General features: G+C 40.7%; 1 protein-coding gene across 1 annotated transcript; it reads right to left on the minus strand.

Annotated features, from left to right (window-relative positions):
* Positions 1-225: 225 nt before the first annotated feature.
* On the minus strand, positions 226-17,031 carry CALB1 (calbindin 1). Its single transcript, XM_074145390.1, has 11 exons — positions 16,950-17,031; positions 16,595-16,671; positions 11,982-12,056; positions 7,046-7,129; positions 6,901-6,957; positions 3,708-3,785; positions 1,257-1,312; positions 1,122-1,161; positions 982-1,035; positions 777-848; positions 226-339 (listed from the first exon to the last, which is right to left on the minus strand). Exons 1-11 carry the CDS (start codon positions 17,029-17,031, stop codon positions 226-228), a joined length of 789 nt encoding a protein of 262 aa, XP_074001491.1.
* Between the last annotated feature and the right edge of the window lie 8,286 nt (positions 17,032-25,317).

Genomic DNA, 25,317 nt, shown 5'->3' on the forward strand with positions numbered 1-25,317 from the left:
TTTTGAATATACAGACTGGCCCAAACATAGACATTCTCTTTATCAATCATATTGTTACAAAAACTGTACATTACAAACAGTATAGAAACAAACTGAAAGGAATGTGCCACACATCCTGGCTAATTTTCTATATGCAGTTTTAAAAATACAGCCTACTCCCTTATAGTGCACAGTTATTGTGTAGATAGAGTACATCACTAGTTAAGTGGACATGATAGAAGAGTTCTAGTTCTCCTCAGCACAGAGAATAAGAGCCAGTTCTGCTCGGTAAAGCTTCCCTCCATCAGACAAGGCCATGATGCTTTTCTTGTATGTCGCGAGGTTGTTAATGTCTAATTCCTATTTAAAGAACAGATAACGCTTTATAATCCTGTTTGGTTACCAGCATGAACAAGTTTGCTTCCAATGGCAGAAAACGAGGAAAAAAAAAAAAAAAAAAAAGAAAAAGGGAATTCTCTCAGCCTGTCTGACAGCAACACATTGCAAGTGTTGTTTATGTGTGTGTACGTTATTTGTATGTATATGTTATAGCCATATGTCAGATGGCTGGTAGCTGCTGTCTCAGAAGCGAGCTTTTGACGGCGTCGCTACGCAATCACAGCTCCCCTAGTTTGGGATTTACACTGCTGTGACTTCTGCCAACATTTTCAGTTGTACTTTGACTTCGGGAATTATGACTTAGAAGCTCTATATTTGTCTTAATTGGGTGGATTCAAGTGTCCTTAAAATCCAAATTAAATCTAATCTCCAAGGGGAAAAAAGCCCTCTAGGATTACCTTTTTGTTCTTTTCACAGAGATCCTTCAGTAGCGCATCAAGTTCATTTTCATCTATATAGCCGTTGCCATCCTGAAAAATAACATTAAAGGTAATTTTAAACATATATTTTTCATTTTAGAGGATATGGCTAGTTTTCCACAAACTCAGAAAATAAGTGCCACCATACCAAAGCAGTTAATAAAAAGTTTTTTTGAAGACTTACTTGATCATACATCTCAAAGGCTTTATTGAATTCTTTTGCACACATTTTGACACCCTAAATGCCAAAATGAAAAGAAATCCATTAATGACACCAGTTATGTGTGATGATAACAGGTTACCTAAGAATGTGAATTTTCATACCTGAAATTTAATAAGAAAATTTTCCTGTACAGGGAGTAGTCTTTGGAGAGAAAAAAACAAGGTGAAAATATTTAACTGTTTCCGCAACAGCAACCGGTACATAGTATTTGTTGTGAAAAGAGACAAAAGACATACCTGGCCAGTTCAGTAAGCTCCAACTTCCCATCATTGTTTGCATCAAACATCCTGAGCTGAAAGAATATATAATTTTACATTACTAATCAAAATTAGTCAACATAATGAAGAAAACGCTTCTTTGGAAAACTTAAATTCAAAGAAATTTAGCCTTTATTTCATGCTGAAATGATGGCCCCATGTTTTTATCTGTCACATTTGCTGTGTTACACATTTATGTAAAATACTGAAGAAGGAATTTATAGTAATTAACTCCACTGCAAAAGCTTGATAAGAACCCAGATGAACAATTCAGATTAACCCACTGTAAGGTAGGTCTTAACATGCCTACAGTGATGAATGTCCCATACGAGAAATGTGCATGTCATTATTTATAAATGAGAGGAGTGTTGACATGATAACATTTTACTTTTGACTGCGTGTCACGATCCGATAATAACATCGTTATTCTCCATTCATAAAGGTGAAACAACTGTCGGCTAAAGTTCAACAGAAAATAATAGACATTTCGTTCAATTGGCTGCTGGCTCTAAATATTTAAGCAAAGATGACGTTCTGTTTCTGTGGTATATTTCAAGAGAAGAGCGAACAGATGCTGTAAATGATCACATTCTGTTGATGGTATGAAAACGGGAAATTAAATGTCTCCAAATAATTATAATTAATTTATAGAAATAAACACATTAGTGTAATTTGACAAAAATATGTGAATACTATTTCTAATAATTTTTAATCACCCTATTGTATTTAAGTGTTTTCCTTTTAGCCTTTGAAAGCATGAGCTCCTGCTGCTTGAGTGGCACAAACACCTTACATCCATTGTTAGAAGTAGATGGAGATATTACACCTGCGTGGGACTTCTCCCAGTTTTCCTGCCGGTATAGCTCCGTTTTTCTACTTTCAAGTATTATTTTGCCTTTGCTGTATAAGAGAGTCACAAAAGCAGCAAACTGTACAAAAAAATTGTTAGACGTTGTACTGAAAACATCACCACCCACGCTCCATCCCATCGCTTTCAATCACAGTAATTTTTAGATAAGAGGGAAAGCGGCATCCTGTACTGAGGTAAGTGTATATCCTTTTAAAGACAGAATTAATGCCATGAAAAAAGAACCAATTTCACTTGGTTAATACACGACGAATGGCAGAGGAGACCAGAAAAGAGACCAATTCTAGAAACGTTTATTTCTAGGTAACACCCCGGTTGCTTTTAACACTTCCTCTCCGTATATAAAAGCATCTGCCTTGCACGCATTTCCCATGAAAGGAGATTTGCATTTGGGGGAGGTAAGCAGTGGCAGCTGGGAAGTCAACGTATTTTGTATTTTGATGGGTTGTTAGTGGCTGGCTGTGCCTGCCTGCAGCTGCTCGGGACTGTATGATTTCTGTTAGTCTTCTTTTCCAGTTTCTGAGGAGATTATGGGAGAGTTGGCCTTATAACGTCTTTCTTACTGCTGTTAATTCTTTGTCATTGTGTCTCTCTGCAGATGCTGGAACTTAGAGGACACTTTAAGATGAAGGTTGAAAAGCTCCCTGGATAAAAAGGATACGTGTTATCTTCACCAGTGAATAAACAGTGACAGTTCTAGGTAAATGGTTTATACTGGTCCAAGAAACCAGCAGACTTTTTCCAGGAGAAACACAAGTTTTGGTCGTCCATTCTCAGGCCAGTTTGAGGGCTAGTGTGTTTACCTCGCACATTTTTGATTGCTGAAAATATTTTGTGATGAAAACAAGCTGGTAAAAAATATAGTGCTACGCATTTCCTGAAGACAAGAATTCTGAGGGTTTTTTTCTTGAAACATCCACTCAGAAGCCAATAGTGGTTCCTACCATGGAGCACCATAGCTGTGGGATGGAAGGAGCGCCCCAAGGCTGGGCTGACTTAAGGCCAGGGAGGTGACAGTTTTGTTCTGGTGTTTATCTCAAACATCACTTTGTCCTTCTTGAAGCGGGGAAGAATTAGAGTGAGGCGTTTGTAAATCTGATACGAAGCCACCATGCAGCGATGGCTTTTAAGACAAGAGATAGACGCTACAGCACTAAAAGAAGGCAAAACAGAGAAAGTAACCCCAAATTAATTTGATCTGAACATAATAATGTAATTATGACAGGTATAATTTTTTTGTCCTATGAACTGTGAAGGCTTCAGTTTTACAACTAATGCACAGGGAAGCAGAACAGGGCAAAACAGTATGGTATGGTCTGGTATTATATAAATACCAAGAAGACTCAAAATTCCTGAGCTTTTTTTTTAAGCAGCACTGAAAACTGCCCATCAAAGCTCTGTAGCTGCCCAAGTGCTTGCGGTGGTAGATGCCACAGTCACCTCGCTGTTGCAATGACATAGTTAGCCTAATTAGCACCTGGTGGGGCTCCAAGTCATTTGGAGCCTTCCAGTGGCTAAAGATAAACTGAGTTTGGATTAGTCCAGTTTTGATGAAATCTTACCATTATTTCTGTGTATTCTGTTAGCTTTGAGTCTTCAATCTGCTTATTTGCTTTCTGTAATAAATCTTTCAAAAAGCTCTGTTAAAATAAAAAGAGTAATAGGTGAATTTTTATCTACAGCATAAAATGCTTGACTTGCTAAATTCAGATTAAAGTGGTGGGAAATACTATTTTACTCCCACTTTAGTATTTATTGCTGAAGTTCTAAACAAGTATGAAAAGAAGTAGTAATTAAGAGCTAAGAATATAACAGTTTCTTTTGATCAAGTATACTGCACAGTTTTATTTGGAAAAAGTGACTCATAAAACTTTCTGCATTGTATGCCATTTGTTGTATTGTGAATTTGGAAAAAATAGTTTGGCTTTCAAGTATACTGCTTCCTAATCAGCTCTATCAGTAAACTAAACTAATTAACCTTGAGTCTCCTTGAAAACTGGGATGCCTAATCGCTTCTTGCAACATAGGAACAATTTTACAGAAAAGATCAATGATTAATCAAGTTTTCTCCTTGCCTATGGCAGTACCCAGTGCTAGAAGTAAACCTTAACCTATGTTGCTCCTTCCTACCTTGTATTTTAAAAGTGTGCAGCCAGTTTCACTGGATCTTTTTTGAATGAAAACTTGATCTAGTATCACATGATTTTAAACACCAGCCATTTTTACTTTAAAAAATGATTGCTTCCACCTCTTCAGTGGTTTAAAATACTGTACTAGATCTGAGATGTCCGTATGCTTGTCAATGCTCAGTGAAGTGTGCAATTACTGTCATCAGTTGGGGTGTCATTGTCTTTGTGGAATTTCAGGCCACATTTCAAGACAGAAAATGGGGTAGCTCTTAAGGAAGTCTGTTTGTACATAGATGACATTCTTGAACTTGCATGCAACCATGTCAATAGTCAGATGACTAATACCCACTACAGTTCTTCCAGTCTGGCCCCCTCCATGCTGGAAGGCCTTCCTGGTAGCCTGTACACAAAGAACATGACTGAAATTTTGTAAATGGACATTACAGAGGCATGTTTAATGTTGTGCATTTTGATGGCAAATAGAACTGGAAAAGGCATTGAAAGTCTGTCCAGTCCATCTCCACGTCTCAAGAAAGGATCATCTATATCTAAACTTCCTGAGTTACTGTCTGATCTGAGCTATTACCAAACCTTTCCTAAATACAGGCAGTGATGGAGAGTCTGCCTCCCCCTTAGACAAGGTATTCCACTGCTGTTACTATTGTTAGAAAGTTTTCCTGCTTTCCAGCTTAAATTTCTCTTACAAAGTTGTAAGTGGGTGTACGGAGTACTCCTCACATAGCAAATACTTAAAATGTTTGAGCTTATCAAGCAATACTGATCTAAAAATAAAACTGGATACTTAAGTCTTATTTTCAACATGTTAAAATGGCCTGTTTCTCTGAGGCAGACAAAATTTCGCAGCACAAGAGACATGGGACCATTAGGGATCCAGTTAAAATGTATTAATTCTTCAGCTGGTCCTCAATCAGCCCTGCTTTTTCAAGTCTATTTTAAATTCTAGCAGCCAGCCACAGTCCTTAAGGCATCGTCTAACAGCTGGAGAGTTCTCAAGTGCTGCATGTGTGGCCTCCTGATTCTACCAACTTTAGGTACACCAACCTGCTGCGACCCGCAGAAGAATGGGCTCATCTGCCTGAGGGTTACCGTGAGGTAGGATCCTCAGCAAATGTCACACAGATACCAAACTCAAAGAAGAAGGAAAAAGGAAAAAAGATGCGAATTGTCTGTTGTGGACGACTCTTCTGAACAGAAGAGCTGTAAGGATTTCAGACAGTTTGATCTCATGGTGCTTTAGTTAGTAAAGCTTATGTAGTTCTTCTTTAGAATACCACATATGGGCAAAATAGTCCAAATTAGATGGATAACCACCACTAGGTCTTTCTCTTGCTATGAACTGTTTTGACTCCTCTGAATTTAAAGCTACAGTAATGTATCAATTGCAATTGAACTGTGGAAAACGGCACCTTTCTACTCGGAGTCTGCTGTATGCACTGTTTTGTTTCTCTTTGTCTAAAATAAATGTAACGCTGAAATTATCATTACATTATTACTACTATTGCATTTCCCTGTGGGACTTGCCCTATAAAGTGAAATCACAGAATCACAGAATATTTTTGGTTGGATGGGACCTTGCACCTCTCCTATGAGGAAGCTGAGAGAGCTGGGAGTGTTCAGCCTGGAGAAGAGAAGGCTTGAGGGGACCTCATCAACCTATATAAATACTTCAAGGGAGGGTGCAGAGAGGACAGAGTCAGGCTGATGCCCAGTGACAGGACAAGAGGCAATGGGCACAAACTGAAACATGGAAGATTCCCTCTGAACATCAGGGAATGCTTTTTCACCATGGGAGTGACCGAGCACTGGCACAGGTTGCCCAGAGAGACTGTGGAATCTTCATCCCTGGAGATATTCAGAAGCCATAGTCCTGAGCAACTGGCTGTAAATGGCCCTGCTTGAGCAGGGGGGTTGGACCAGATGACCTCCAGAGGTCCCTTCCAACCACTCTGTGATTCTGTGACACTGTGATTCAGCATCTACAAATTTCTGTTAGTTTTATGACTCCAGTTTTAAGGTTCGTTAACTCTGCAAGGCTGAGATGGCCAACGGAATAATCTCGATTCTGCTCTTATTTGTGCATATTAAAGCTGAGACCAAAATCCCACCAAGTTAACCGAGCAGGGGCAAGGTCATTCCAGTTGTGTTAGCCTAAGAGTATTACAGGAGACTGTAGGGTTACAGGATGCTTGAGAGAACATGGTCAGTCAAGCAGCATAGTGATTAATGGTAGTGATGCCCTTAGGAAAAAAACAACAAGACAGCCCTCATCCCTAATATACCAAAAAAAGAGAACAACATAGCTTTCAGAGGCCTGTCTTGCTTTCTTAATCTTTCTTACTTCTAAGCTAGAGTACCTGCTACCTTGAGTCACTTGAGACAAACATTGATCTGAATTAAAGCACGCTTTAAAAAACCCTGATCAGATTGGGGTTTCACTTTAAATAATTTACTGGTGATAAAACCATCAGCTAATCATATTGCTTTTTCCATCATGTTTGAAATGCAAAAACATGCAGGGGTAGGTATCTGAAGAGACAGACAGCAGCACAGGCTGGAACCTAATGCCTCTTCTCATGTCGTGCGTACTCATAGGTATTGGGTTTACCTTCAGTTCCTCAGAATCAATGAAGCCACTGTGGTCGCTGTCATATTTTCTCCATGTCTGCAATCGGAACGCGAATGCTTTAATGATATATTTATGGCAAGGGAGTCTCGGATGATTTTAGAAAAGGCAGCTTTTCATACTGCACCTGCATGAAGTCCTCACTTGACTTTAGCTGCTGGCACCTGAAGAACAACAGGAAATTCTCTTCCGTCGGTAATATCTGAGCAAGCTGTAACAGAATTTAAGAAAGATTAAATTTTGATTCTTCATTAGGCCAGCTGAGCCTGTAAAAGAGTGTGAAACTTTTTAAAAGAGTAGGAAATTCTTTGTGCTCATACTGCCCTATTTTTGTCCCCACAGGAAGCTTCATCTCGGTACCTGAAATGTTTGGAAGATGGCTCTGAAAAGCTTCTGGCTGGCAGCTTTGCCATATTCACCAAGGTCAAACACAACTGAGGTCTGAGAGAAGGGAGTGAAACAGCACTTTACCAATGGGGAAGCTGGTGAAATAGGGGGGAAAAATTCACCCATACAGAGTAAGGATCCGTGGTGAAAACCTTGGAATTGGCATGAAGGGAAAGCATAACACAAGGATGTTTGGAAGATAAATGTGAAGGACAATGAATTAAGAAAGTGAAGGGGAATAGACTACTCTCAGATAGTGAGGAAGAGGAGAGAGGAACATTGACATGAACACATGTGTAAGGTAAACAGAAAAATATATGGAAAAGCCAAGAATAAAAACGAAAAGTGGGAAGGGAAAGGGGATGGCAACTGGTGAGCATTTGTCAGGCAAAGAGATATGTTCAAGAAGAACTATAAATACCAGAAAGAAATCAAAAGGGCTTTTCGCCCTGCAAAATCAGGGGTGGTTCTTCCAATGCCTCAGCTCTACAAAAGGCTTTTTTAAAATCAGACATTATTGTACTGATTATTGAAAATGTTCATTTACTATAACTCAATTTTGGCAAGTGACAAATGTAGAAGATGGAGAGTGTGCTGTATAATTTAATGTAAAATCATGATTTGTTTTTAACAAAAGCCCAATATTTTTTTCTGTCCTCAAAATGTATAAAATGTGTTTTGATTAAAGAAAACTTTTTACTTGAAGAATAGACCAGCTGTGCTTACTAGGAAGAAAAAATGGAGAAAGACAGATTTCTTAGCTGCATTCTTTTATGAAAAATAACATCTGCAGACTTCCTGGAGCCCCATCTTAAAATTTTTGATTCAAATTTTTGGTTTTCTGCATTCATTACACACCCTCAAATCTCTCATTCTGTCTATTTCAGTGTTATTGCCTAATTGCTCGGGCGGGTGTTTTGGGTTCCAGTGGCGCCATGGGTGACTTCAGCTCTCCCTCTCACTCAACAAGGGGATGGAGACAGATCTCTTGTTTCTCTGTCACCATCTGTGCAAGGAATCAGTTGTGTTCTTTAAGCGTTGGTACAACTGAAAAGACACATCAGAGCATGCTCCTTACGGTAACGGAGCAGCTGATGACAGACTGTTGGGGCCATCGGGGCGTTCTGAGTGCTTTTGCTGAACGGCTGAGCATCAAACACAATCAACTTCCAACCCTGTGTGTTTGTCAGCAGCTCTCAAAACCTGCTCCATTATAAATAGCATAAACATAAATAGCATAAGTACGTGTTCATAGGTATGTAATTGCTAAACGTGCCTAACTCAGTACTGATTTATGGAAAAATTACTTTATTTCTCCCATGGCAGAGGAGCTTTGGTTTTTAGAGTAAATCAACATTCCTACTCAAGAACAGACACCGAGTGGAAGAACTGATTATAATAATCAGCAGAGTTTGGGGGAAGGGACTGATTATGTCAATGGGCAGGGTTTACATGTGTGGAAATTATAAATAAGACCTAGTTTGTGTAACCTTTTATAAAGTCTGGTGAATTTTGCAAGGGTACTGGAAAATAGTACAAGGTGGAAGGGTAAATGTAAAAGAGTAACATTCCAAAGAATCATTACTATCTTACTAGCAATACCAAACTGTATTTGAGGTACAGAATATATTACCTGTGGAAGAAAATTAGCTTATTTTAAGCTATACCTCTCACCCTCTGTAAGTCTCAGGGGAAAGCACAGGCTTCTACGTTACAAAGACGCAGTAGCTCAATATCCAATACTAGCACGGGCTTCTGCCAAAAAATATCTTTGGTGTTTCCTTTCTTTTGTACCCTTTAGCAGAAAAGAAATAATATAGCTAAAGGGAAGTCCAGTTCTCCAAGCTCACATACCAAATAGCATTAAATTGCTTTTTGTGGAAAACTCTGTGTTATTAAGGGATGAGGAGATTGCGAGGAAACTGGCTCAACTTCCCAGTCCCAGCTATACCATTAAGAGAGGAAAGGTGGAAACCTGGTGGCATTTCTGATGACGACTTCTTTGTGAGGGTAAGCATAGGGGGGGCTCTGTGAGCGTCTTTTAATAAAGAGTGTGGACCGCTACAAGTTCGTGTACGGCAGCAATAGCGGTTTAGTGAGTGGTTCTGTGAGCTCTGCTGCTTTTAAGGAGAATGCCGGCTATTTCTGCATCGTGAGTAATCGAGGACAACCAGAAAGCCTGAGACTGGCTTGACTCCTCTGCTCAGCTGCAGGCTGAAGTATGTCTTTATAGGGTACCTAGCAGAAAAAATGCTCTCGGTACTTAAAACAATATCAGAACTATTTTCTATAAATCATTCTCTAAGTAAATTCTGTTGATATTTAATGCTATTTAAAATCCCTTTCGCCTAATACAGTTAATTTGCTTTTTAAAATCCTATGATAGAGAATAGGAGTACAAAGAATATTTTAGGCTAAGAAGTAGTTATTTTTTATGCCATGAGTAAGCTTCAAATAATTTGAATGTGGAATTACCGCAGTCCTGAGTTTCGAAACCTTGGGTTTCACATCCACATTTTAGTGAAAGCGTTGGTCTGAATGGGCACAAAAGGTGAAAGAAAGGTCCCTTACGCAATGACAAGCAAGTGGACGGGTCAGACTCTGCCTGTAGCTGGAGGGCACTGGATAAAAGCTAGTGAACTAACTGCAGTGTGATTGCAAAGACAGAACTGACACTTAATCTGAGCTGAAAATCCACTCCTTCCTCTGTGGAAGCCACCCAGGCCTCCTCTTTATCTCAGCCAACAGACCTTTCCTGAAAACTCATTATTCGCTAGGACGTTTTCCGTCATGGGGTATTCACTATGATGGCTGGGAGTCTGAATGGCTTTCCTTAACTTCTTTTTAGACACATTCATACACTTTTTCAGAAAAACTACTTCATGCACTATGTAAATAGGAGCAATCTGGACTTTTTATTTATAAGGAAGGAGAATCAAGTCCAAACATCAACTTTAATATCGTACTGCTCTGCTCGTACAACACATTTCGTCTGAGTCCCATCAGCGCTTTCCAAATCAAGCTTCATGCTGATGTAAGTGAAATAAAATATAGCTATTGGGTTAGGAAACTGCTATATTAAGGGAGAAAGTCCCTTCAGTCACTGAACTGAGTACTGTCACTATTCAGTGGCTTCCGTGGATGCTGAGCATGCTTGGCACTTCACTGGGGGTGGTGAGCACCGCACTGGATCAGGCCCCGTCGAACTTGCTCACCTTTACCCATCAAGTCAATAGCAGAATCAGAAATAGAATTTGAAAGGTGAAACTTTCAGTTATCTTTCCTAAGCGAAGAAAGACAGTCTTTTTTCAGGCACTGTCTACACATTCTTCTTGCATCCAACGCTTGCTATTACACATATTCAAAAATACTAAATTAAATAGGATTCTTCAGAACCAAATTAATTTGGTTGGTCCAAAACCAAACAATTTGCTAGTCCAACTAACAACTAGTTCGTTTTAGATGGAGAACTATTTGATCAATGCCAACTATTGTCAAAAGATGCACTTTTTAAAATCAATTACAGCTGCAAGCGAAACAAACTGTTCACATTCCCATGGTAGTTTAGTCATAATTACTTATGCATTTAAACAAGTATATGCAATTGAGACATATGACAGAGGAGAAAAGGTACCCTGAAACGATATGTATCAGCAGTGATACTTCCTACTGACTTCTACAGATTCTATTCAGTCCTCTACTTTAAAATTAGCTACTGACCCAAAGCTGGTCACGGTAGAAATTTTGCAGGCCTGGCTTGTTTCCAGCTGTTTCTTAATTAGCTCTCTAGGTCAGATTTCTTATTATCAGAAAAAGATATATAATAGCATTTAATAATAAAACCGCAGTCTCACTGCACTGAGAGCGACACAAATGAGTCGTAGATTTAGGCTTACAAAAAGTGACTTCTCAAGCTGTAACCCAGCTAACTCTCCTTTTTGACTTGCAGCACTGAACGGTGAAAGCCAGAGAAAATGCAATGGTTCCCCCCTTCCTGGCAAGTTGTCTAAATTATGCAATTGTTGAGCAGCTCTATGTGTGGAAGGGGCTGGTTATATTTGCCCTCTTTTGAAAGTGGGAGTAAGGGATAGGAGAATTTTCCACCTGCAATTCTGTTAAAATTCAAGAAAGGAATTCATAAGAAATCTTAATCTTTCCCAAGCTGGATCACAACTACTATTAAAATTTTGTTTAACATGTTTAACCTGCTCTCTTACCACATATATATTTTTTAGAATAGACTGCATGCAGTGATTGCCCAAATGCGTTTACTTATGTGTTATCCTAGCTATAGGAGTGGTGACAGAGCATTAGTTCAAAATCATAGCTAGAAACAAATCAGATTTACCTTTCACAATTTAAATTTCTAAAATAGAGTTCTTATCTGCTTTGCAGGAAAACTAAATTGCTGTTGCTGCTTATTTGTACTGAATAAAGCGTGCAAAGTTAAATGACGTGTAGTGAAATGTCCGGAGAGGGGTAAGGAACAGCTTACTTTTTGTTAATGAAAAAAATTCATTAGTGAAAAAAATACTGAAGATCTTAAGACAGAGGGAGAAATTTTCTGTGTAACTAAAAATCCGAAATATTTGCATGTTATGCTCACAGTGTTCTGTGCTAAGTGTATTTTCTACAAGTAAACACGTCAGTCTTTTGTTATAAAGTAACCATCTTACCTCAACTATTCCTATTTTTCCATCAGTAGTCTTCCCATATTGGTCCACAAAAGCTTTCATTTCAGGTGTTAGATCCTATAAAGTCACAATGAGAGAAACATTACTTTAAGATACGGAGAAATATATGTAGCTTACTGGAACATTCTGTTAGTTGCCAAAAAAATATACTACATTTAATGAAGTAAACTTACTGCAGCTAAGTTTAAGTTTAAATGAAATTGAGTATTTTTTTATCACGAATGATGTCATTGTGATGACTTTTACTTCCTAAGGAATTATACTATAGTCACTGTGAATGATTGCCATCTAAATACATAGAACTCCTATTTTAGTTTACAGGATGGAAATTTATAAAGGCAGATGTGTTGGAAGGTGTGTATAACAGCTCCTTTGTTTAAGAGGATGACAGTGAAGTTCATGGGCAATTATTAGTCAATTTTCTCAGTTTTCACTTTTAAATTAGTAACTTGAAGGCAGTGCAAAATCTTTCAAAATAAGGAACATTTCAGTATAATACATCTGAAGATCAAAATAGCCTTTCCACGTCTTTGAGTTGATTTTTCCTGAACAATGGATGCTATTTCAGCCCTAAAAGAACTCATCACGATATCCTATTTTTCACTGTTTAGTATTTGGTTATCATAGAAACAGAGTCAAAATGTCACTGCTGAAATGTAGAGAGGCAGATTTAGGAGGGAGAATACTTTGAGCAGTATGTCAAATCTGACGGAGTAAAGCCAGCGTAATTGTTTTTCATATAAATTATGGTCCCTGCTATACGTCTGTTCTCTAAAGGCTATTCTCACTCCAGGCTATGGCAAAGGTGCCAGGCTTGTGGTGAATATCTAAATATGTGATTTCACACTTCAACTTAACTTGCCTTGCCTTGCCATCAACCTTCAATACTGACTAAATTTTTGGCTTTCTTTGTACTTGTTATAACTGTGGGTCAGTAAAACCACGCCGCAAGAGTCAGGACAGGCAGTTATATTAAAACCATGGGCAATTCTATGTTTATAGGTGAAGGCACGGTGGTCTTTGGAAATTAAAGGTTTAGCTGCTATAACAGGTCTGATTATATAGGACCTAAGTGATTCTCTCACTGGAGACACAGGGAATCTCAGCTGTACAAAGTCTTGTTGTAGTTTGTCCCAAATTTTCAACCACCAAAGCTAACTAAAATGTCAGTTCCTTGTAGCTGATACAATCGTGGCCTAGTATCCTATTTCTGTCAAAGTCATCCATGGCAGGTTAGTAATTTGCCACGGCTTTAATTAGAGATGTGGCTATTAATACAATGCACTTCAATGTCACCTTTCATCTAACGATCCCAAAGCGGGGACAAGTTTGCTTAGCAGATAGAACGGAGAATATAGACACCTGGATTTTAATCAGTCCTGGTTAAATATTTTACTAATCTTTCTAGTAGCAGCTCTGCAGTGCCAGGCAGTGCCCAGCTGTTGAAGGAGGCATGGCCCATTAAAGGTTAAAACAGGGTGCTCGTCCTCTAGTATGTTGTTCAGAAAAGGGTTTTTTTTTTGGTGTTCACTTCACCTGCTCTTGAGCTGCTTGGTGTTCGAAGACATCGAGTTATGACATTAGAGTTACGTTATTAGAATAAACGTTTTCAGTCAAAAAAACTTGCCTAAATTTAACCAGGTCTGGTCCTAAACTTGATAAAGCTGTAGCAGTCAATGTTCGAAATTAAGAAACCAGCGCTTCACACCTCAGTCTCCCTTTTAAAACGCGAGATACTTTTCCAACCAAATGGAGCTGTAGAAAGCAAACAGCTTTTTATGATAAGATTTGAAAATGTAAGGATAGATGGCACTACAGAAACACGTCGCTGTGTTCATAAACACCTATTAAATCAGATATTTCTGTGGAGAAATATTGTCATTGTCTATATAGGCAGAAAAAGTGGAATAGCTCAGACGAGACCCTTTATCAGCCTCTGTGTTACTCATTTATACCCCAGAGCTTCTCTTGGCAATCGGCACACCTAGACAGAGAAGGCATCGCATAAATGTGGGGCACAATAAATGGAAGCTATGCTTGTCTACTTACACAGCTTTTATCTTTAAAAAAAAACAGCAGTTCTTTCAACATACCTGAAAGCATATCAGATCAATTCGCTATCTACCGTAAGGCATGATGTGAAAAGACATAGTGTTACCAAAGAAAAGCCCGAGCCCTAAAACCTCCCAAAAGTACACATGCACCCTTTGAGGCTAGCATGAATCGGGCTGCATGCTCCGTCTGAGAAACAGCAACTGGGAAAGTACAAGCTTAACGAGTGGATTAATAAAAGCATTAGAATTAGAACATAATTAGAACAGTTCTGTAGTTGGGAAGAATATTGGGAAATGTTAAACCATCGTATTCAATGACAGAATCAATGTGATTCTTTAATGCATATGGCATGACTGATGTAAAATCCAGCTACCAAGAATGCATAATTGAATATTTCAAAAATAGTGAGCAGGAGAGTGACCTGAAATGCAGAAGTTAATGATGACAAAGAAGCTTTGGGGTGTTAAAAGAAGGACAGCAGAGGAAATGACATATAACCTACACTAGTTTCTCAATGTGTCCCTTCTGGCAAAAGAATAGAAATTCAAAGCTACTGAATTAGTATCCCATGAGACAAGACACGAACTAATGAGATGCTTGTTTGGCAAATGAGCCTTCAAATCCAAGAATCAGCTTAGATTTGAAACCTAAGATGACATAAATCCACACTCCAGAAAAAGACTGCAGGAATGAAGGTAACATCTACCAAAAGCAGGACCAACAGATCAAGTACTGAATTTGATGTTGCTCCTGTAGGTTGCTCTTTTCAGCAGAACACTCCAAAAATAGGTTTGAATCAGAGAAATAAGAAAGGGAAACTTAATTAAACACCTGAGCATTTTTAAAATGTTGTCTGAGATACAGGCAGAAGTTATTTATTTGTTTTAAAAAAGGCATAAATGATGAAATTTGTAGCAGATAAGAATAAGGCTTTTCTGTGTTGCATTGAGCAGGCTCTGTTTTTAAGAAGAGATGCACACTTACTTTGAGAGAGAAAAGAATCTGATCTTAAAATGACAAATATTTTTTTCCGTGAGCTTCTAATTATTTTTTAAGCTACTGAATAATATATCAGCATTTCAACTAAGAATGCCATTCATACTAAAAATACCCAGGCTTTAATAACTTCTTTCTAATGGACATACTTAAGTTTCCTGCACTTCAATATAGAAGAGAGATGTTTTCTGTTGCAATACTTGAGAGGTATTGAAGTTGTGTTTAATCGTTTCTGTGGAAAAAATATAGATTTTTTTTCCCTCTAAAAAACACATTCCCAATTTTCTGGGGGTTTTTGAGTTGGTTTGTTTTTTTAAATTAAGAAGAATTAACTGGTACCAAGACTGCAGTAACATTAGAGGCTTTGCTGGGAGACAGATTTTCAAACATGTGAAGTTTACAGTCATAAAATTAAAAAGAAGATACAATTTTCCACCAAGAAATTATTGTGCATATTAATTTTTTTTCATTTACTTCTAAAATATGCACCAACTTTTAAAACAAAGTCAATTATTGAAAAGCTATTACTCGATTTGGAGGTATTAATATATGAAGTAGCAACTTATTTCCCCCATGCCCACATGCCATCCAGTTAAATTATAATTATATTTTCTGTTACTTTTGAAGTCTTTTAGCATAGATTGATTTAAATTGGTTTCATTAGGTTATATGTTTGAGTTTGATGCTCTGCCCTGTTTTAGAAACCAATTATTTTAAAAGAAATTAATTTCTTTAAAAGCTGCACTTCCATTTTAAATCAAATCTGTACGTGGAATCTTTCATTTCTTTCTTTCTTTCTTTTTTTTTTTTTCCCCTTTCTGTTTGTTTCCCATGTGGGTTTAGTTTGGAGGAGATTTATAGCTAGTGCTTTAATAACTCCTGCACAGAATTGTTTTGGCAGCATTTTCAAAAACTTTGGTGCCCCTCCGAACAATTTAAACTACCAGAGTTTGGCACTCGTACTCCTGGGCTATAAAACGGAGGAAGGGCAAAAAGTGGTTAGCAACCATCTGCAGATCTATTTGCTGACCACCAAGGGGCAGAAATGCATTTCAGCCCGTACTGCCCATCAGGTACGAAACTGAAACAGAGTCCAACTAACCAGAAGTATTGTTTTATTCTTTTCTTTCTTTCTTTTCTTCCCCCCCCCCCCCCCTTTCTTTTTAGTATCAGTACATATCTGGCTCAGGTAAGAGTAATTGCGATGGGACAAGATCCCAGCCAAGACAAAAAGGTAATGTCCATGTATTTCTTGACTTTTCTTTTTAAGCACTGTAAGAAGCATCAGCTCGTAGCCTGGCAAGATGTGAGTGGGACCTGCTCTCCGGGGAGGTGGACCCTGGCCTCACCTTTCCGAAGCAGACGATTTATTTCGTTTGCAACCTGCTGATTTGTAACCGAGCTACATCCCTTTGCCTGGTGAGGCAAGTGCGTGAACCGTGTGATGGCAACAGAGAACAGAAGGAACTGGGGCACTGGAGTTTGCTCAAGAAAACTCTTCCTTCCCGGAGGAGACAGAAAAGTGGGGCGAAACGTTAACCTACCAAGCCTGCCTTCTTCCGCGCCTGCTGCAGCTCCTGGATGAAGTTTTGTAGCTCCTTCCCATCCATGTACCCATTGCCTACAACAGAAAGAGTTAGGGTTGCGGCCACCGCTCCCTCCAAACTCTCTCCGCTCTTCAGCGCCGGCGGGGACATCTCCGACCCGTCTGCTCCCTCCCGGAGCATCGCCCGGCACCGACCCCAGCCCCTGACGGCTCCGGGACGGCGGGCGCGGAGCGGGACCGGGGCCGGGGCTGCTTTCGGGCGGGGAGCGGTGGGGTCCCCCCCAGCCTCCCGCGGGCCTGCCCCCCTCCGCCCCCCGCGCCCCCGCCGCCCCGGGGGGGAAAAAAAGAGTCACCGTCGGAGTCGTAGTGGTGCCAGATCTCGAAGAATTGGGCGGCCGAGATCTCCACGCCCTGCAGGTGGGTCTCCGCCGTCATGGTGGGGGCGCGGAGGGGCGCGGGGCGGCGCGGAGGGGGGCGCGGAGGGGGCGCTGTCCGCGGTGCTGACTCTGTCCGCTGCCGGCGCGGCGACGGCGGCGGCGGCGACTGCGGCGACGGCTCCGACGGCTCCTCCCGCCACCGCCCCGCCGAGGGCTATTTATGGGGCCGTCCCGGCCGGGCCACTCCCCCCGGCGCTGCCCTCCCTCTCCGCGGGCCCCGGCGCGGCCTCCCCGCCCTGCGCGGGGGGGGGTGCCGGGGTCTCCCGCCGGCGGCACGATGGCTGGGGCCAGCCCGGCGGCACCCTCCCCGGCCCCCGCGGCTGAGCGCTGCGGGGACAGTGGCGACCTAAACGTGGGTCAGAGTGAGGGGTGTGCTGGTGGCGGGTGGAGACCCCCAAGCAAAGGGATCAGCGGTGGATGACTTCGGTCCCTCGCTGTGGGAGAGCGTGGCCATGAGATGTGGCGGTGCAGAGGGCAAGCACAGTCTCCCGGTTTAGCCATCAGGCTTCCATCTGGGAAAGGGTCCTGGGTGTCAGAGCATGGCTAATGGTGCTGCAGGATGTCCCGGTAAAAAAAAAAACAACAACAAACAAACCATATGGGACATCATGTGGGGTGCAAGGAATCCATTGTTCACTGCTCCATCCCCAGAGGAAACTTGCAGATAGCTCCACACAGACTTAATCTTTGGAGTGCTGGGACCCTTTAAACAGATACTCCCACTAAGATATTGTGGGATATTGAGATATCCGTATTGAGATAGCACGGGAACAGACATGATAGATTTGAATATACTGCTCTAGCAGGTAATTTCATCCCAACAGTCAAGTACAGAAGACTTCATTAATAAGCTCTTTCCTTCCCGGTGCAGAGGTGTGAGGGACACTACCGTAGTCACTGCTGACTGGCTAAGAATGTTTTTTGGTAGACCAGTTTTGGAGAATTGCCCTCCTATAGCAGTGGGTTGGTGGGAGGGGACAGAGCAGCTTACCAAAGATCTTCCTTTTGTCACAGGGTATCATGGTATTGTACTAGTAATAATGATTAAGTTCTTTTTAGGATGACTCATTTTAGTTATTAGGGTTACCTGGGTACCCTGAAACACTGAAACTGCCTTTCTCCTTCCAGTAATATCCCTCAGATGCTACATTGAGTTAGCATGGTTTGGTGGCCAAGATGGCTGATAGGATATTGCCAAATACTGCAGATAGTATAGTGAGGATGGTGAATGAGAACAGCTGGGAAACCTGGGAATCTCCATGTGTTCAGTGACTGACGTGAGCATCAGCAGGACAATAGTGTGTTAAGACTCACATGTAGTGCAAGGATACAAAAAAGATGGAATAATGCAGAGCAGAAGACAGCAAATTGCCAAGGGGGATGCATAACCCAGCAGGATGAGAGGTGGATGCTTAGTTAAAGGCTCACATGTCCTGAGAGGGATTTCAGTAGATTGGGTGGCTGAAATCTTGTATGCATTATGGAACAAGATGTGGGCATAGTGATTAAGTAATCATGAGACCTTATACTTGATTCCCTCCATCTTTCCATTCTCCTGTTTCTCCACCTGTTACGTGCAGCTCTCTCTCATTCTGTTGCTGCTGTTTGGCTGTGAGCTCTTCAAGAGATACATCACGTTGCTCTGTGTTTTGTAAGCTGCTGAACAAAGCAGCTAAGATGAAAGACACAAGAATTTGATCATTAATCCCTTCGGTTAAAAATATTTGTATTAGCAAAAAATGTTCAGAATAGTTTTACAGCCTCGAGTACCATTATACACTTGCAAAAGGACTGAAGAAATTTTAAATATTTCCTCCCAGTCAGGCTTTGTGTTTCTCCATGTGAAAAAGAAATAAAATTAATGGCTGACTCAATTTCCTATTAGGAACTGGTTTTTGGGCATGGCTTTCTCAGAGTAGTAAACTTCAGTGGGAGCCAGATGCTGAAACTTCATCAGTCTGCCTGCATCTTGTCTTGAAAACAAAAATCTGAAATTAATGCATTTCCGTAAAGTAGCAATGATGACAAAGAAAAGGAGAGAGGATTCATGGGGCTTTTTTTACCAGGAGCAAATACACGGCAGGGTCCTGGCCTCAGCGAGCAGCAGCAGAGTGACTCGAGCCTGGGATTGTCCTTTGTACTTGGAAAAGACAAGGAGGTGCCAGTGACGCAAGGACACTGGAAGGAGACAAAGGTAGAACTGGCAATTCCATCATTTTTAGATAGAAGAGGTTTGTGCCAGTGGGGCAACTTCTTGTATTCGCCAAGTGTATTGAATTACTCCGTTCAGTGCAGAATTTCAGCTTCCAGCAGCATGCGTGACTGGAAACAGAGCACTGAACCTGTTTCGACAGTCCCCTGACTTGCGTCTCATGTTGATTTGCTCCTTGCTGCGTACAACTTTCCCATGGCACGTCAAATCTTGTGCTTGTTACTTTCCCCTGGCCCAGAAGTCTGTAGCTGAACGGGAGAGAAGAATTCGCCTTGTTTGGGGCCAGCCCAACCTCGCTCATCTGACTGCTCAGACTTTTAAATGAGCAGGAGCTGCAGTGTTTACATTTTCAGAAGTTCTCAGAATAAAATGTTTTACATAGGTCGTATGTGGCCGGGAGGGTTTGAAGGAAGTCTCACAGGCACTTTCAAAATATGCTGCTTCTCCCCACCAGTAATGTGTATAATCATGTGCAGGGAGGATGCTTGGACACGCTGACCACTCATTATGCTAATATCTACAAAATCGGTGCTGTCTACAGAGCATTTATGATTCTTTGTGCATTCTTTGTAAAATAGTATATCGAGGTGAACGGGTTTGTATGTTCTCGCTGCTGCACTTCAAATGATCCTGCACAGGAGTAAAAGTAGCAGACATTTCCATGCAAAAATAATCACTTATGTAACTAACCGCACACCATATTTTCATGATTAATGAATTACCAAGCCGCCATTCATATTTAATCCCACTGGCCTCTGCTTCTTATGCAAAACTAAATCGGAAACTGATCATTTCAATTCCAAGAAGTTATTAATTTCCATTGCAAGAGGAAGCACTGGGAAAGATTTAAAAACGCAGATATATATAGGATGTGATCCATAATCCAATGAAGTCCATGTAAATTTTCCCAGTGACTCTAGAAGGGTTTATACAAGACAAAGCTCTTCATATTTTCAGAAATTATATGTATGGTGATGTGCGTATACACACATTGATTAATGAATTACTTCTCTGAGAAGCCTAAGCTTTGTCATTCATTTTAGCTAGAGCTACTTGAAGTTCTCCTTACAAAAAAATGAGCCAGATCCATATCTGGCAGGAGTCAGAAATGCTACACTGATGCCAGCTGGGAACTTGACCCAGAATCTAAGTGACTATGATTTTCCTTGAAAACATTTGTTGTTCATAGCTGTTATTCAAATGCTTTTCATTAATAATTTTTGTATGTGCGGTTTCTGAGACTTCCTAGTTCTGACTACCAGATTTCTTCCCTCTCTGAGGAGCACCTAGCTGTAATATTCCAAGGGTTTCTCAAGATGTGTGGAAATCAAATATGCCCATTATAATAGCAGTCCAACCTAAAATATCCCCCAAATAAAAGCAAGAAATAGCAGGACAAGTAATTCTCATCCAGGAAGCACCAATATTTCAGCATCATGTGAAGCATCACAAACTTGGATTTTGATGAGCAGAGACCAAAAGAAACCCAAATGTAAGAACTTTCAAATGAGAAACATGACCAACACAAATGCTCTGCGAGGACAACAGAAGTTATTACTCAGTTATTCTCAGTCCACCATCAGAAGAAACGTCAAAGCCGGGGACCATTGTGTCACCTCTCTTCTGAGAAGCCAAATTTATGTGTGATCTTGAGATGTGGCTGGATTTCCTTTATCACCACCTTCTTTCCCATTTGATGCATAGTGATAATGAGTGGTACAGTCATTCTTGAAAGATGTAGAAGGAAATTCTAATCTTTGGCAGTTGTTCCTCACTACAGTCCTGCCTTCCTGCAGAGAGTCATCACAGTAAGAAGCACTTTGAAAGAAGGGATTCCCTAGATTTTAATTCTAGCCTTTTCATAATTATATGACATGAGAAAGTCTTTCTTACACTTTTATACAGTCCCACATTAAAACATGTATCTGAGAAACATCATGACTGGAAGGGTGGATAAAGTTTTAACCAAATTTTTAGACTTCAAGATCTCTTAAGCAAATACAAAAAGTAGGCTCGCCCTTCATCTTGACCCCAACCACATAAGTATTAAATACTTTAAAGCAAATAGATACGGCCTTTCATAAGAGAAAAAGGATGTAAATGATGTTATTTCTGAATAAGGGCAAACACCTGTGTCTCTATAGAGTCCTGCTAATGCCCATCTTAATGGTGACAGATACACAGACCAGATGATAGCTAAGGGCTGGTGCTTTATAAAGTGATCCTAGGAAACTAAAACCTTGGGAAGACCTTTTTTTCAGGTAAATCTTTGATCCAGGTACTCAGATAAGATCCCCAAGCTTATTCCTGACACAGAAACCAGACAGAAAAACTGGAACAGTGCCGGTACCCGGTTTGGGCTTCGGCAGAATTTTCAGAGGTAGCGCTGGGCTCTAAAAGGCAGCTCTCAAGTTGTGTGCAACTGCCATCGAGTATGGCTGGCTGTGGGTGGAGAAACGTGTCTTTTCAAAGTATTTGGATAATACTATAGAATAATTTATTGCTTACTTTATCTACGTTTCAATCAGTATTTGTATTCTTTGAAAATGAAAAAGAAAGTGCAGCACTGAAGCACACAATCTATCTTAAGCTGGCCTAGGCTTATGTAGTCATTATGGCAAACCACTATTTGCCCAGGAAATACATTATGTAAATAGTAATTTACTTGAGCCTTCCCTGTTTTTCAAAGACGGCAGTATATAGAAATATATTTTCCATGCACCAAAATTGTTTAAGGGCATTAAATGCATTTTAATATAAACTGCAAATTGGTGAGCTGCTTTTAAATTCAGATTACAGCACATCCAAAGCCTTAACCTTCTGACAGGTGAAGCCAGGGCCTAATTCATCCCTTTTTTACCTACTTTTTACCCTTACAGTCTCACCCGTAGCTTTCCAAGGAGCAGCGTGCTGATGACAAGGCAATGCTCAACAATGGATTCCTTGGTATTAGAAGCCCAAAGTCCATGAAACCATGCTTTGCCTGGTCTTCCCACCCTGTAAGATCCTTGGAACCATCAGAGCATTTCATTTGTCACATTGCAGCTCCCTTCCTTCAAGGACCACATGGATGCCCAGCACAGGCCTCGTGGGTGGCACAGACCTGGCAACCTCTTCCAGCCCAGCAGTTCCCAAGGGCAGGGAGCATGACAGCCTATGGCTCTGGGTGTGGGGGAACGGCTTTTTTGTTTGAAGGAATCCAACAATGTGTTAGTGCTACAGACACGTGAAAGGCTGTACCAGGGTGTCAACGGATCAGTGAGTGCCACCAGGAAAAGTGCATGAGATGGATGGGATCAGTTTGATGCTCTACAATACTATAGACCAACTAGGAAACCAAGAAGAAAGAAAGTGAAACCATGCAACCTTCATTTATTTAGTTCCATCTTTTCCAAGATCACACTTAATTGTGTTTTTTCCTGTATCTTTCAGGCAAATACCTGCCTAACTATGAGATTTAGAAGAACCTCAGGGATGACCTAACTCATACAAGGAGAGGGCAGCTCAGGGGATGACCTAACTCATGCCAGGAAAAGCAGCTCCTCTCGCCCACCTGCCACGAACCTGTGATACCTTCACACTGGTGGGGTCTGAGGTGCTGTCGAGTCACCGTTGCCAACGCTACCCCTGGAGCTTTGAGGAAATCTTCTGCTGTTGCCTTGAGCTCTCTGCATGACACAGACTGAGTGGGGATGGGCTGCAGCTGGCTGGACCCGGTGCTTTCTCTGAGAGTCAGATACAACGTTTGTTAAGATTTTCAGTGGGATTTTTGGTGGCCTGTGTTACTATATGCCAGACCGAGTTTTTATTATCTCTCTGCAGTTTGGATAACATGTATTTGCATGCAATTCCAAGCAAATTCAGCACACTTTAGTTATTTAGCAAGTAGTTAACTGGAATGTTAGTGCTACTGGTGATGGTGGTGGTTGGTTACCGAAGCTTTCAGAGACCCATCTTATGAGACATCTCACTGGGAGACTGATGGAACTTCAGGATCCTGATTTAGGAGGATTGTCTGTGTCTTTGGAGGATTCTAGAGCTCCTTTTGAGTATTTAGGACATTTTCGTTTTACCCTACCCACTCAGACTGTGTCCAGCTTACAGGGCAGCACGCAGGCTTCTGCAGACCATTAGCTCCACAAGGGGAGGAGAGCTGGGTGTGTGTCAGTGGTCCCTGTTCCCAGAGTCCTCACTTCCTGAGCACTGACTGGTTTTGTTTTGTGGTTTGGTTTTTTTTTTTTTGGAAAGAAACTTGAGCTGACAGCTGAAAGGAAACTACAGAGTACGCCCACAGGTACCGCAGTCCGGGTGAGCAGAGGACCAGGCCAGTGGGGTGCACCCCGGGACACACCTGCTCCGCAGCCCAGGCACATCCATAGGGGGTTATTCTGCTTGGAGGAAAAGCTGACTGTGTTACCAAAACTTGGGGGTACACTTTAGGGGTACGTTAGGTGTGATGGGATCCAAGTGAAATGGTGGTGTGGGTCAATCCCCCATGGACAAAACAGGAGGAAAAAGCTCCCCCCTGTTCTCCGTACATCCTCTCAGCTGAACTTAATGCTCTTTAAGGAGAGCATGATTCACGAGAAACACAACCTGTGTCCTAGAGTAATTATGCAGGATGAAAACAAACTGTTAATTTGTAACTAGGAAATGCATTGTTCTTCAGAAAGGTTGAATTAAAAGTTTAAACTGGAGTTTTTTCTTGTTTGAGCTCACAGCCCAGCGCTGTCCTGTCTGATCTGTGTCTGCAAGGGTCTACCACAGCATAACAGTTGCTTGAACAAGTACTCACTTTAGCAAAGTTATGGAATATGAAGGTGTTTAATAAGTAGCCTCAACCTTTTGTAAATGATGGAAAAACTGGTGTTATCTCATTCCAAATTCTTTTATTACAGTTACAGGTCAACCCACACAACTTCAAAGCCATAAAATTACATGATGAGAGTCTCAAAGTGTAATATGGAAAAAACAATAAATAAAGCAAACAATGTTATAAGGTGAACAGGTTCATCTTTCAACTCTGCTGAACTCAAAACTAGCTCAGCAAAAATGACGTAAGGGCCGTTGTAATAAAGATCTCAGACACTGCATGCTGCTGCACAGCAATGCGAGTTCCTGGTACAGGCAGAAATCTGTGAGATCAATGATCGCTGCAACTGGAAGTCTACACAAGCAGGCGTGCAACTATTTACTGTTTCCATGCAAAATACCAACAACTGTAGCTCAGCTGTAAGGTCCCTTCTTATGCACAGCTCCCACCAAAGATCTATGGCTGGTAATCTTGCATGTCAAAGGCAGAATAACTCTTCCATGTGCTATTTATCTCCAAAATGATATGAGCTCTTTTTACATAGACTACTACATTCTCCTATTTATTTTTTTTTTTACTTTTCATATTTCCATCATCTTATCTCCTTTCTTATCCACAGATTAAAAAATATGTGTGATTTTATCAAGAAAATAGAAGATTTCATTGGGAAGGCAGACTTGCTAACAGTATTTTCCATCCCTCTGATCTATTTTTAAAAAAAAAAAAAAGTTAGTTTAACATTCTTTAAAAATTTAAATAATTTACTTTGTAGAAGAGTTCAAAATCAGAAAAGATAAATATAGTAAGGGTTCTCTTTATTAATTCTCCAAGGCATATCACTTCTGAAGAGAATTTACAGCAACTTCTAAGTAGCTCCTGGAAATGATTTCAGCATCTGATAAGCACAGTGGCTTCTTGGAAGCTTGTAAATGATACATTAAAAAGCATTTATTTTGTTTTATTTCAAAATTCGATCCATTCCACCTGCCTGCACTAGTGTTCAAGGTTAGAAGCTTTCCTTCGCACCATTCATAACATAACCACGTATCAAAATTGTCCAAGGTTTGCAGTAAAATTATGATGAGCAGGTTTGATACAAGAGCTGGAGCCTTTTCTGAGCAAAGATCAGGGCCTGGCCTCGTGATCGTGGAAAGAAGTGACATTTACAACAGCCAGAGAATGGAAAATGTTAGCAAGTTAAAGCAAACAGAATCTAAACGTTACGCTTTCACAACACAACAGTGCAGTGTGTCCGACTT

The sequence above is a fragment of the Numenius arquata genome, chromosome 3, assembly GCF_964106895.1.
Source record: "Numenius arquata chromosome 3, bNumArq3.hap1.1, whole genome shotgun sequence".
NCBI lineage: Eukaryota > Metazoa > Chordata > Aves > Charadriiformes > Scolopacidae > Numenius > Numenius arquata.

Coding starts and splice junctions, on each gene's coding strand:
- CALB1 (XM_074145390.1), bottom strand. CDS start 17,031: ATGACGGCGGAGACCCACCTGCAGGGCGTGGAGATCTCGGCCGCCCAA. Junction 7,130..11,981: donor GAAAAATAGGAATAGTTGAG/GTAAGATGGTTA, acceptor ATTCTGTTACAG/CTTGCTCAGATATTACCGAC. Junction 1,313..3,707: donor CAGAATACACAGAAATAATG/GTAAGATTTCAT, acceptor ATATTCTTTCAG/CTCAGGATGTTTGATGCAAA.